General features: G+C 40.6%; 1 protein-coding gene across 1 annotated transcript in view; it reads left to right on the forward strand.

Moving 5' to 3' along the window:
* The window catches only part of DROSHA (drosha ribonuclease III), a 95651-nt gene that overhangs the window by 42804 nt on the left and 37627 nt on the right, over positions 1–15220 (forward strand). The window contains exons 16-17 of the mRNA XM_053466048.1: positions 45–152; positions 9311–9418. Of these exons, the coding sequence (XP_053322023.1) occupies positions 45–152; positions 9311–9418 (216 nt within the window). The remainder of the gene's footprint in view (positions 1–44; positions 153–9310; positions 9419–15220) is intronic.

Consider the following 15220-nt stretch of genomic DNA (forward strand, 5'->3'; position numbering starts at 1 on the left):
GTGAATGTTTCCATAACTAAGATTTGTTGTTTTGCTCCAACCAGGAATCTCTGCAGAAGATAAGGCAGAAGAATACAATGAGGCGTGAAGTGACTGTAGAATTGAGTAGCCAAGGATTTTGGAAAACTGGTATTCGCTCCGATGTCTGCCAGGTACAGTTTTGTTTTTGTTGGAAATAATAATAATAAAGGTGAACTGTTGCTGTCAGCATTTAGCATAGCTAAATTTATTAATCAAAACTACCCATGGCCTGTCCTTTTTGTGTGGAAAACACTGTGCGTTTTTTTTAGAGGTTTAGTTTGAATGTTAACCTGACGGAAGGTGAGATTGGTTTCTCATAGCATCAAGGCTAGCATTATCTAATACATTTCTTGTCCTGAAGTTCTCTTCTCCTCAACCACATGTATAAAATCTTCCTGATCCAGTCAACAATCATCAACAACTTAATAAGTGAGATATATCCTAATGAGCAGTAAAAATCGTCCAAATCTTGATGAAAGGGAAATTGATACCTTTTCCCCATGGAGTACACATAAGGTGGGCTTTTATTACATATATATTCTTGATATTATTCTGTGAACACGGCTACATGGGTTTACTTATTGTATGGACTCTAATATTTTGGATTTAAGAAAAATGTCTGATCAACTGTAAGTCTCTAGGTACTGTTTCTTAAATATCATTTTTCTATCCATTGCAGTACTGTATTTATGCTAAGTTGACTTTTAGTAGTTTTTTATGGTACACACAGTGCTGGGTCCTCTCATTGTGTGCGTTATCATGGAACAGCAGTGTTTAAGAATCAGCAGTGAAGGCCACATGGAGCTTCAGTAAAAAGACCCATTTCACACCTTTGTAGTTGCACAGTAATTATCAAACTCACACCAATCAAGTTTAATGGAAGCAGCTAATTATTTTGATTTTACTCTGCATGCAAAGGCGATTTCACACAGTTTTTATCAAACAACAGTAGATTGCTGTAAAACGAAGCCCTGTGCTGATTATGGCAATGGGGAAAGAATCCTTGCAGAGCGAAACCTATAGCAATATCTCAGAGCTAATATTTGGGTACTGAGGAAAAAAGGCATAGATATTAAATCCATCTCTTCAAAAGTTTTTTTGTAAATCTTATTCAATTTTTTTTAGTAGTTATAGTAGTTATAGTTAAAGCCATTATTCAAATAATTTCAAGAAAAACTGAATGCTCACGTTAGCTGAAATAACTATTTAAATATATATATAATTGTTCTATATTAAATTTTTGTGGTTACATGGTTGATTACAAGCAAAGTGGGGATGTGGATAAACTGCGTGTAAAATAGCAACTCTGGAAGGGCAATGATATAGAAATGTCATATGAAAAATGAACAGTAACTGTAACATATAATCCCTAGTTGGTATGCAAATAACTGAAAATTGAAAGGAATGAATGGAAGACGCACTGGGTTAGTGGTAATGACTATGGTAATGTGCTGTGCAGCCATTGTTATGTATTAAGAGCATGATAGCAGCATGCTGTCAGTTCTGATTGGAATATTCTATTGGTTTCTGTGGTTATAAGAACACTTTTAAACATAAAAACGTTTATAAAACAACTAAAATTGATCTTTATGAGTAAACTTAACGTGCATGAATGAATAAAGTATATACCTTTTAAGTTTTAAAAATACTTGGAAATTTCAGGAAAGGAAGTTGACCTGTTCAGGGATAATTGCATATTATTTTTGTCTGCTTTTATCTCTGCTTTCCTTGTTCTCATATTTGGTCCAAAGTATTAGACCAACTTAACTCAGCAAAATACTCTCATTCTTCTACAACAGCCCCCCTCACACTAAAACCATTGCCCTGGCTTCAATGTAGTTTATCGCTATAATAACTTGCGGACATTAGTAGGACTTCTGTAAATTGCACTTACCTCTGCCTGCATGTGTATGTCTACCCACTCCCTACTACTACTTAGACTGTAAGCTCTACGGGACAGGGACCTATTTCCATGATTTATGCCTCTTGTACCCTGATCAAAACGTCTGTAATTGCTGTACTTAGTGCACCTTTTATTATACTGACTAAGTACATCTCACAGCACTCAATAACTAAAAAGATACAAATAAATACTCAAGAATAGCCCTATTTAATTATGATGCGGTCAATATATTGGCTGTCTAACCTACTCATAATTGTGTGGGTTTGATTAAAAAAAAAACTTTCACAAGCAAGAACACACTAAATGGTTAAATGCATTTGAATACCCTTTTCCCCATTTCTAAGCTTAAATATACAAACTTAATCGTTTACTTAATAATTATGGCAACTGTGCAGTGCTTCCAACAGCAGGCCAGATATGTTTTTACCATGTTCCTGGCCAGAAAATGAGAATGGCTGCTCCGTTAAGTGCAGGGAAGGTTTCAAGAAACCACAGTAAAATCAAGCCCGTAATAAAACCCATTGGGTTTTGGTTTACAACTAACTTAAATTTGTTTGTCAGTGCTTGCATCGGAGTAGCTTGCAATAACTAGCCGTTGCTTTACAGAGGAACTGCATGACTGCAAACAATGCCTAGTGCTAGAAACCATTCTGCCAAACTATGCTAAAAGAAAGCATGTGGGATCCAAGAGGCATACTACTTACTGCTATTGGGCTTGACAGTAAGATTTCAATGCAATCTTCACTAAGTGTTCATGGGAAATAAGGGCGATGTTGCCCTGGCTATGTTGTCTCATATGTGACATTTAGCCATTAACCATACCTGGGAACTCTCTGGGAGAAGCACTGCTTCTTCGGGTCTCTTGGTTGCCACCAGAAAACTCCAGCGGGACTGCCCACGGCCGCCCCAACGGGTCTTCCTGCCTGCATCCTGCAGAGGGGACTCCAGGTAGCCCGAGTCATAAAGTTCCCAGGTAAACCCTTTAATCTAAAAGGCATTTCTTTCGCTTCTCTACAACTGAGGATTTCCTTCCAATGGTTAATAGTACACAGAATAATACTTCTCTGTGGCAGAATAGAATAAGTTGCAGTACTGGCCTAAAATGAATACGCAGTTGTGCTTGCTTTTATTTTTGCAATATATAATTTAAGAGTTTCTTGCTGCTGTTGGTGGCTTCATTAATCAAAATGTATAACCGAAAGAAAACAAATAACAGTAAATTCCATGTGAATGAAATTGCTTCTTTAAAACACTAGTCCCAGGAAGGCCTGTAATACATTACAAGGCATTGCCTAGTAAAGTCAAGTGGCTAAAAGGCAATGCAGTAAACATATCATTCCAGAATCTGAGCTCAGGGCCTATAAAGCCAGCCGGACTGTTAAGGTGCCACCGTTTGTAGTAATATATACCAGAGTTTCTACAAACTGAAAGCATTCAGACGTGTAATATCTTCCTTGACATATTTAGCTTCTGGTTCATAACTTGGGATATAGTTACTTGTTTCACAAGTGTAGATCCAAAAGCCTCATTGCGTCTTCAAGGAGCTCTGCCATAAATATAGATATATTTTATTTTCTTAGTTTAAAATTTTTCTTTTTATAGGTGCTGTAGTGCCTGGATTACGCTTCCAGACATCAGCGAGGAAAACTGTGTTTTCTATTCTAGTAGCAGGCTTTAGGATTGAACCCTTCCAGCTACCGTCCAGCTTGTTAATAATCAATCAACATAAATTCGATAGAACCAAGCACCTCTGCAGAGTGTTTACCCTTGTAACGTTCTGCAGAACACACAAATGCCAGGGAGGCTAGACTAGGGTAACAACCTATACATGTTTATGGGGTACAATCTACTGATTGAGACTTTGCGAAAGCCTGTTAAGCCTAAAGGAGGATTGATTTAAATGTCGTTTATATGCCATAACCGTAGTAAGCCATATAAATCCTCGCCAAACAATTTTGGTGAACAACGCTGTTAATATATCACTACCACAGATATTTAGGAAAAGAACATATCTTATCTTAGTAGTTGACAGCTCTTCCAATTAGGGTAAGTGATATGGGCAGAGAGTGCCATATCCACATTCTTTACTTACGTATAAATTATTGTTTAATGAATGCATATTTCTTTGCAATAAAATGTCCTTGGATCTTGACAAAAAGAAAAAAAAAATCTGGAGAGTGTATAATAGACTGCTGTTAACTCTTTGGATGATTAGCACCATTGGACACCAAAACTCAAAACAGCCACTGAAAAAGCACTCTGCGGGAAGTGGGGCTTGGAGGTCAGAATATACAAGGGAGGTTTACATTATAAACGGGGCTATTAGCAGCGCTCAGAATGGAATGATGGACTGTGTGCCTGCTCTCTGTTTTCACCTTCACAGGCTGCCGTCTACACGTACATGTAGTACCATAAACAAGAACGTGGATTCCGGCACGTGTCACCTCATTGCATCAAATGTGATTCGGCATGCAAAGTTATCGCACACAAATTGTTCATAAGTGGCATCGAACATCCTTATCAAAGCCACATATTGTCTCAAAGATAACAAAATGCTGGGAAAACCGGAAGTAAAGGAACATCCATACAAAACTTTATATATAGGTTCATCAAATCAAAAAACAAATCGGCACTTATTGCTACATACCATAGAGACAAGTGACACCTACAGAAAATGGTGGGAATTCCTCTTTAACCAATGGAAAACTGCAGGCAGTTTTTAATATCAATGCGTCTTTTATTTTCTTGGTTTTATTTTCTAAGCATATGAGCCCTTGCGTATTTAAGAGAAGGAACAAAATAAAGAACGACTGCGACTTGGGAATTTTTGCATATTTTCTGAAATGGGCTAGTCTCTTATTAGGTCTTCTCTATGGTTTATGGAAGTCAGTAACTGAAAGACGCACTAATGACTCTATGCGAACAGGCAATGTCCCTGTCACAGGCTCCCTCCCCCTGTGTCCTTTATTTTAACTCTGTTCACGTACTGAACATTGCATTTGACAATTTCCTTTTGTTCTCTACATTTCTGTATCCGTGTAGTTGCTGTCCATTCCGGCAGCATTTTAGAGGCTACAGTTGACATCGCTTTCCATCTCAATTTTCCGCTTGCTATTTGTTGGGTTTTGCTTTTCCAAAATAGAGGTAATCATTGTAATTGCATACATTCATTTTGCTAGTGCCCTCCAAGGTACAGTTTTCCCCAGTCGTTTGGCTCGTATTTCTGGGTTTTATTTATCTAGGTTCAAATTAGGTTCTGCTCCGTAACATTTACATTTCCCCATCTCCAGCGCAAGCGTGAGTAGCATTTGGTGTCTGGAGACCAGTGTAGGAACTTTATTGTGACTAATTTAAATTGTGCTCTTGCAGGTAATTTCAGCTATTGATCTGATTCGTGTAATAGTAGCAAACCGAGCATTCGTGGCATTAAAAGTCGAAAGTTTCTCCTTTATGATAGTACAATGCAGGAAGCTGAAGAAAAAAAAATCACTAGCTAAAGGAAAGCAATTATGAATACATAAAGTCTGTTGTATGTTTTTCAGAACGTGCGTTTTTAACCCTTTGAGCATCAGGCAGAGTGGCATAAGAAGGGAATTCTTGTGTTTGGTTTTCTCCCAGTGAAGCACACACATCCTGTGGAAGACTAGCTAGTTGTCTTGTCACTCTTTTCATCTTGAGCTCTGGTTCTGTATCACCACAATGTTTTGTATCAAATACCTTTTTAACCCCTTAAGGACAATGGGGGGTCCCTAAACCCAGAGCCGGCCTTAGGTGTTCTGGCGCCCTGTGCGGACTACTCGTCTGGCGCCCCCCCCATCCCAAAAAAAGAAAGGAATCAAACTTGTAACAAAACCCCAATCACTATATACTACGCCAAACATTGATGTGGTGTAGGCCTACCACTTCATTGTCTGGCTTAGTAGTAGGGATGCACCGAAACGAATTCTGGACTGAAACCAAAAGTGCAGCATTTACCTGGCCGAAACCGAATATGACCCCCCCCCCACACCATAACACATAACAAAACAATTAAATAACAATATTTATATATATATATATATATATATATATATTTATATATATGATTAACAGCAATCACATTCTTATCATGCCCGCAGATTCCAGGATGTACTCGTAGACTACTTGGCATGATAGGAGTATGATTGCCCTATGTACCCCGTCTCACTCCATTCTCCCTATCTACCCCCTCCTAACTATCTACCCTCTCCCTCTTTGAAGTTCACTTACCTTTCAGAAGTCCTGCGGTGGGGGTGCAAGGCCTCTGCCTCCCAACTCTGCCACTGTATGGAACAGTATAGAGTGATGGGAGTTATGATGTACTTTAGAGCATAATTATATAATGAAAAATACATTGGAAATGGTACAGCATAACACCCATCACTCTCACACCCTTACCAATCCACACATATACACCAATCCACACATATACACCAATCCACACATATACACCAATCCACACATATATACCAATCCACACACATACACCAATCCACACACATACACCAATCCACTCCACACATATACACCAATCCACACACATACACCAATCCACTCCACACATATACACCAATCCACATATATACACCAATCCACACACACATACCAATCCACACATATACACCAATCCACACATAAACACCAATCCACACATATATACCAATCCACACATATATACCAATCCACACATATACACCAATCCACACGCATACCAATCCACACGCATACCAATCCACACACGTATACACCAATCCACACACGTATACACCAATCCACACACGTATACACCAATCCACACACGTATACACCAATCCACACATATACACCAATCCACACGCACACCAATCCACACATATACACCAATCCACACATTTACCAATCCTCACATATACACCAATCCACACATATACACCAAACCACACGCATACCAATCCACACATATACACCAATCCACACATTTACCAATCCTCACATATACACCAATCCACACATATACACCAATCCACACATATACACCAAACCACACATATACACCAAAACACACATATACACCAAACCACACATATACACCAAACCACACATATACACCAAACCACACATATACACCAAACCACACATATACACCAAACCACACATATATACCAAACCACACATATACACCAAACCACACATATACACCAATCCACACATATACACCAAACCACACATATACACCAAACCACACATATATACCAATCCACACATATACACCAAACCACACATATATACCAAACCACACATAGACACCAAACCACACATAGACACCAAACCACACATAGACACCAAACCACACATAGACACCAAACCACACATAGACACCAAACCACACATAGACACCAAACCACACATATACACCAAACCACACATATACACCAAACCACACATATACACCAATCCACACACATACACCAATCCACACACATACACCAATCCACACACATACACCAATCCACACACATACACCAATCCACACACACACACCAATCCACACACATACACCAATCCACACACATACACCAATCCACTCTCACTGTCACTCTATGCTTTCCTACCTTTCCTCTTTCAGTTTCTTTGCCTCCTCTTCGCTCTTCTTCTTAGTTCTTCTGTCTTCTCTTCTTCCGGGTCAGAGGGCACGGAGACCGGTGGGCGCGGCTTCAGTGCTGTGCGTCGGGATCTGACAGCAAACCCCGGCGCACAGCAGCTGTTGCCGCGGGGATCACAAGGGAGCGGTATCGGAGGTCTGTTAAAGACCTCCGATACTGCTCCCTTGCGAGCCTGCTCCTCCAGCGGCGGACATTACTGTCCGTCTCTGGAGGGGTGCCGGGTGCCCCCATACTGGCGGCAGCGGACCCCGCGGCGGCAGGGGCGTCGGACCGCGCTGCGGCGGCGGCGGACCCCGCGGCGGCGCCCCCTGGAGTGTGGCGCCCTGTGCGGTCGCACAGGTCGCACACCCCAAAGGCCGGCCCTGCCTAAACCCATTGAAAACAATGCATTTTGAGCCCGTACATATACGGGCTTTGTCATTAAGGGGTTAATGTTCCCAAGATCCTCCTCCATAGCACTCTGTTAACGTTGTTGCAAAGGAACATAGCCTGCGATCAGGATTCTGACACCCTGAAATGGAAGTTTCAAGGGATGGGTAACTTGCAACATTAGACTTAAGATCTAAAAACTACCCTAGATACCAGGGAGTGAGCTGTCCCCTAGGGCAAATCCAGTGTTTACCTAAATCTGAAATATATTGCTGAGGGAGCCGTCTTGGCCTTTAGCCCACCTTCTGGGTAGACCTTGGTCATGCATGGGTCACAGCTAAGGCTGTTCCAAATTGCTCCTCCACCTGGGTGTTTTGGTCCTCACACACAGGTCTGGCTCAACAAACCAAACTGGCCCATCTCTAAGATGACATCATTGTATGTGATGCCTTACAACAAAACCGTTGTCATGTAGAAGCATTGATTTCCAGGCAGCGTTCTAAATGTGGAACATTCGCCAAAGCAGCCAATGTAACGTCCCTGCTAATTGATTTACATTTTACACTTTGCACTAGAATTACTCTTTATAATAACCCCCTGATGTCCAAGTTCTCTTGTCTCTCTGCAGAGCGTAATAGAGAATGTTTAGAATTCTGGTACATCTCCACTCATGGCGCTGGCCGCACCTTACCGTAGGTTTGCCATAAACTACATTGACATTGCAGTCCCTGCCAAAAGTTCTCTCTCCATTACACTATATGCATTTGCATTCTTTGCTGGGCCCTGGCAAGATTAATGCGCGTTTGACACAAACTGTTTCAGTCGGAGTTATACGTTAAATGCTTTCATGCCTATTTATCATTGCAGATGACCGCTCCCTATTTTTGTCACAGTACAACAATGTTTTCTGACGCTGCCAGTCAGAATGATTTGTGGCGGATTATATTCCGGCACACTTTGGAAGTTAGGATAAATCAATGCAATCCTGGCATCACATCTGTGTACTCGCCCCATACAACAGCAGTCGGCCAAGTTATTATGCATTATATAGAGTGACACTTTAGCGTTTTGTTCTGTGGAAAAGGCAAGCATATCTTATTTGAAGGAAAAAAAAAAAAACATTGAAATGGAAAATCCAATTTGTTACAAGTGGGTCTAGAACACTAACCTCATTGTCCTTCTCCCGCTGCATGGACAGATTTAAAATGTGCATGCTCTTGAAAAGTAATCTAAGATGTATAATATCTTCAAATATCCCAATGATATGTTATTGGCTGTCATCCAAATGCTGATTTTTTATATATATATATATATATATATATATTTTTTATATTTCTTTTTGTTCTTTTCTCCATAGCATGCAATGATGCTTCCAGTGCTGACCCACCATATCCGCTACCACAAATGCTTGATGCATCTGGACAAATTAATCGGCTACGTTTTCAAAGAACGTGGATTGCTACAGGTGAGGAAGGCATATGCCACCGTCTGTGTTCTTACGTCCTTTACACTTTGTTTTTGCGCTTACTTCCTAAGTGTCCCACGCATGGCTAATATGCAAAAAAACTAGAACACTTTAATAGAACAGTGCAATATGTTTGCAAATTTACTTTTAACCTGGCACTAGTAATAAAAAAGGTTGGCTTTCCACTTGAAAAATAGTTTATGGGATAATAAAAAAAAAAGAAAAAAAGTATTGATTAGCTTGAAATATATATTTCAGTAAATATGGTGAATTGAGTCAAAGTAGTTTTGTTGTGAAACTGCACCTTTTCGTGTGATTGCCCGTATTCTTGCTTTGATGCCTGTGTCACATGCTTTGTTCTTTCCTTTGTCTACCTCTCTCCTAATCTTCCGACCCACACCTTCTCCATTTCTCTAGACAATGTTTTTATTAACTCACTGTATCGTGCAGTAAGTTTTCAATAATCCGTGTCAAAATTGGAACAACGTAGCTTCTGAGATATCATACGCTGGCACCTCGTGGGAAGCTCCCTATGATGTGTTCATTTTAATGATGCCATAGATAGTCGAGATAGATTTGGGGCTGGTGCGGCTTTGCTTTGTGTACCAACATTGAGGTTAATAATCTTTACTAATTAGTAGTGATGAGGATTTGCCTATTATTCTTCTCTCTCCAACTTATAAACTTTATGGTTTGTTCATTGCCATGTTCTCCAACGTCCCAATTATTTAAAGGGATGTTCCAGCAGTGATATACACTATTGAGCATATAATAGTAAGTGTAATATGCATCCTTCTTTATTAGCGGGTCTCACGCATATTGAACTGTCCCTTTAGAAATACCCAAATACTTGTTTGATCTCTAGAAAAAAATACAGTGTATATACATACAGTATAATACAATACAAACATATATAAAACATGCTGTATTGCATGGATACCTCTGTATTTGTAGGGAAACCCTCCCCCTTCTTTTTTTCTTTCTTTCCCTATACGACATTAAGTACATTGTAAAGTTTAATGACAGGGACCCTCAAATATGTTTCCTGAGGGCCCAAATTTATGCGCGGCGGGTGCCGACACATTGTAAAATGGCAAACGCAGTTAATCTTTAATATTTTTAAAACCAATGCATTAAGGCAGTAAAGTAATTTTTCATTTCCAACTCCGAGAGATGAGGTACATTTATCTTGTCAAGCCTACAAAATGCAAGACACATGAAAGAAAGTGTTCGGGATTCCATGTGCTGTCTCGCACAATGCTGAGTGCTGATCAGATTAACCCGTTGCCTGCCACAAGTGGCCTCAGCCCTCCTCTACGTGGAGATGTCCTACTTCCTACTTTAACATCCACGCGCCATACATAAAGAAGGATGTATTGTGTATTTTCAGGAATATAATACACAATATTTTTCAATAAGCATGTGAAATCATTTTCCCCAAATCTATACGTTTAGTGGTTGAATGTGTCTTGTAACTTGGTGCATTCTTTTTGTCCATAATGTTTATAAAGCAGGCTGTTAACTAACTTTTATCTATAGCGTCTTGAAAATTGTGCAATCGATTCTGGCTCTGGTTAAAATATTTATTGCGCTGACAACTTTAAGAAATTCTTTTTGCTTATGTCAGATCCATTCCAATGCTGTCTGATTTTTTTTTTTTTTTTCTCCCCCCTCTTTTCTTACGATAGCAGCAGATGGCTTGCATACCGTAACATGTCGGGAGGGTGGTTGTTCTATTATACACATCACGTAGGATTCTAATAATATATATTTTGCAGATTCTAAGACCCGGGATATGGCTGCTCTTATAGTATTCCCTTACATAGGTGTATTAAGTGCAACGAGCTCTAAAATGTAGAGTTAAGGAAAGTGACATCCACGTCGGGGCACGTGAGACACATTGCAGGCCATTTGGTTACCCAGAATGAGCATAAAGTCATTCGATTTTCTTTATCACATTAAAAAAAGGTACATTTACCCTTTTTAAACCTTTTGTACTTCACTGTTCCGCCTAGCTCTGTTTGCATTCGGCTATTAGAGAGAAGTTACGAACCTTTTTTTTTTTTTTTTTTTTTTTTTTTTATCTTTGCCGGCCATGCAGCAAATCTAGTCCTCAAATGTAATATCTTAATCCCTCTGATTTACTCGCTTATAATAAGCTTCTTTGGTAATTATGGCAGATTACTTGTTTCGTATACTGACTATCAATTGTGTTGGGAAATAATTAGCTCATGTACAAACAAATCTGGTTCTCGCAATAAAAAAAAAAGCAGGGCCGAAAGTGGCACAGGCCAAGAAGGAGAGCGTGCCCCATCATCAAAAGGGGTGCTGCCCGGTGACCATGACTCTCCATGTGATGTTGGCGTCAGACAAGACCTCCGTCCCCTCCACAGGCACCAAGTATATGCACTTTAGGTGGTATAAAAAACCTTGTCTGAGCCGTCAGATCTTCACATTAACCCCGCCATAACCATGTAAATTGCCGCTATACCTAAACGGCATACGCAACGCAGCAAAAGACAACGTTTTTTGTTATTTATTTTAATTAACGTTCTGACCAGATCCTCTAATATATTTACCAAAGCGGCATGATTAACATTTTTCTACACTCCCGATAATATCATAATTCACAAATTCTGTTGGTGGTAAACATTTAAAACCAAACACAGATGACAATAAGATTTACGTATCCAGTATTTTATGTTTCATCAAATAAACTGGCCCCCCACCCTCCTTATCTACAGTTAGTAGCTGTTGCAGCTCAGGGCCTATAGATGTTCATTAGTCATTACATTCTTTGCGTGCCCGCATATTACAAGTGAAGACATTTTACATCTGCTTTTATAAACCCAGCCCGGCTAATACCATGTAGAATAAACCGATTTGAACAGATTAGCTATATCTGATAAGAGCGCGCCTTGCACGAGGGGATGAATGTACCAAGACCAGCGGATCTGTTTGACTCCATCCGCACATTGACTCCCACTTGCAAAACATCCCTGGCATCAGATAAGAGATAATCCTTACAAGAAGCCAACGTAAAGAAAGCTGTAGGGGGTTTTAAACAATCACTTTTTGATTTATGTGGAAAATCAGCAGACTGTACATCTGAAGCCGCTCAGTGACTCCGGTATTAGCTATGTAAACAGGCAACGTGTTTTAATACATTAAACAGAAGCCTGGCTTGTGTGGTAACCTTTCTTTCGACAGAAGTTGGCGCTTTTTGTATTACCTAAGCTCCTTTCCCTGCCTGACTTGAATATTTTCAATAGATTTCCCACTTGCAATATGTTATGCCTTTCATTTCTCGTGAAATGTGCTTTCTTGTAAAATAATTTGTCCCGGAAGGCATGGTAAACATCTGATGTTTTTTTGTTTTGTTTTTATTTTTGCTTTTTCCTCAATATAAATTGGAGGATTTTTTGCGAATAATAAATCTTACAAAAATACATCCTATTCATTTTGTGTCTCCATATTTCTGATTTAGAGGAATAGTGTTTAAACTTTTTTTTTGTATGTTGAAGGACCCCTTAATATATTAACGTCAGGGTGTATTCAGCAGTTACATAAACATTTTAAGCTAAAATATTTATTGGGCCAGCTCACCTCTTCTCGCAGCATATACCTTTCTTTCCTAGGCAGCAACCAACATAGCGCTGCCTAAGGATGAGCTAGAAAAAGGACATCCTAGGTAAGAATTCATGTTTTCCTGGACACTTTAGGAAAAAGGAATGCCTAGGGTAGCAATTCACATTTTCTCCATCTTAGACCCTTGAAGACGCCTCTTAAAATCAGTGTGCTTTTACATTTGCACCTTCCTGCAAGAAGTCCTTGAGCTCTCCCAAATTTAGTTCCCATTGAAATCAGGCATGAGTGAAATTATTGACTCTAAGCGATGCTAGGCAAATGGTCATTTGGAAGTCTCCTATTTGAATGTTTCTGTAAATTAACACTTTATTTTAATGGACTGATTTATCATTGTGTCTACAATAGCTTCATTTTAGAATGTGAACACTTTATCAAAGGCTGTCTTTTTCCTAACTCACACGTGAGTATTTGCGTGGTTACCATGTCCGCTCCTATTAGGGTTGGTCTCAAGGCTGGTGCTGAGGAGCCCAGCATGAATTAATTAAACAGAGGAAAAAGACTTATTTTATGAAAAGCCCACAGTGTAAATACACTATAAGAAGGTCTTCTAGCAGGCGTGGCAGAGGGTTAATAAAGTGAGGGAAATTTAAACTTGCATGGGATACAGGTGAGACTAATCTGCTATAAGACAAAGCCAAGGTATAGGTGAGGTTTAAGATCTTACCGTAGGTATTACAAATTGGCAGACTAGACTGCAAATCCTCTTACCGTGCTTTATGGTGACATTTGTTTAACGGTTGTCACTTGTAGTAAACGGTAGAATAAGGACCCTCGGCCCCATGATACTGATCCTGAGCCCTTTACTTTACATTCAGGGGATATTGTTGTAACTTGCCGGATTATTACAGATTGAATTTACCAGGAAGTAGGTTCTGTGAAAAGGGCTTTTAAAGTGCTGTTCATCCACTCTGTTGAAATTAAGACATTTATAACTAAACGGAGTATTGGAAACATTGTTTCTAATGCTAATAAGCGCCTACAGCAGAGCTGTTTTTCATAAAAATATAGGTCGTGTTGGCGACCTAATAAGAGCGAGATACTCCATTTCAGAAAGAGTAACCCCAAATGTTTTAGGTGGAGTGGAAGCTTGCAGTGCCTTGTAATAGCGACGGAAAGCTACTTTTATGCGACCGAACCGATTGTTTTAAAGAATATATATATATATATAGGGCTGAAACAACTAATCGATAAAATCGATAATAATCGATTATGAAAATCGTTGGCAACGAATTTCATCATCGATTAATCGGATCGATTTTTATCGATTATAAAAAGAGGTTTTTTTCAGAGCAAATGCTCTGAAAAACTCCTCTCCTTATATAATCCGACCTCAAACAGAGATCGGATTATAACACCGGAATCCAGATCCCCCGCAACGCTGCAGGGGACCTGGATTCCCCTCACTGTCGGCCGGTCTCTCACTTCCGTCTCTCTCCCCCTCCCATCTGCCTCCTCCCCCCTCCCATACATCACTCTGCCTCTCTACCCGGCACCGTTACTGACCGGCACTTTCCCTGCAGCTTCATAGAAGCCTCAGTGTAAGTGAAGGTGAGTAACGGAGTCTGTCTGTGCGATGCAGACCCCCACCCACCGGCTGACAGAGAATCATCCTCTCTGATAGCCGGTGAGGGTCTGCATCGCACACACAGACTCCGTTACTGCCCTTCACTTACACTGTGGCTTCTATGAAGCTGCAGGGAAAGTGCCTTCAGTAACGGAGCCGGGTAGAGAGGCAGAGCGGTGAATGGGAGGGGGGAGGAGTCAGAGGGGAGTATGGGAGCCACCCTCCAATACACCACTCTGGCTCCTCCCCCTCTCATACGCCACTCTGCCTCTCTACCCGGCTCCCTGGTGTCTTGTCAGAAACGGAGGTTCACAGGAGGCAGAGTGGAGTATGGGAGGGGGGAGGAGGCAAAGTGATGTATGGGAGGGGGAGGAGCCAAAGTGATGTATGGGAGGGGGAGGAGGCAGAGTGGTGTATGGGAGGAGGCAGAGTGGTGTATGGGAGGGGGAGGAGCCAAAGTGATGTATGGGAGGGGAGGAGGCAGAGTGGTATATGGGAGGGGGAGGAGGCAAAGTGATGTATGGGAGGGGAGGAGCCAAAGTGATGTATGGGAGGGGAGGAGCCAGAGTGGTGTATGGGAGGGGGAGGAG

Source organism: Spea bombifrons, chromosome 5, assembly GCF_027358695.1.
Source record: "Spea bombifrons isolate aSpeBom1 chromosome 5, aSpeBom1.2.pri, whole genome shotgun sequence".
NCBI lineage: Eukaryota > Metazoa > Chordata > Amphibia > Anura > Pelobatidae > Spea > Spea bombifrons.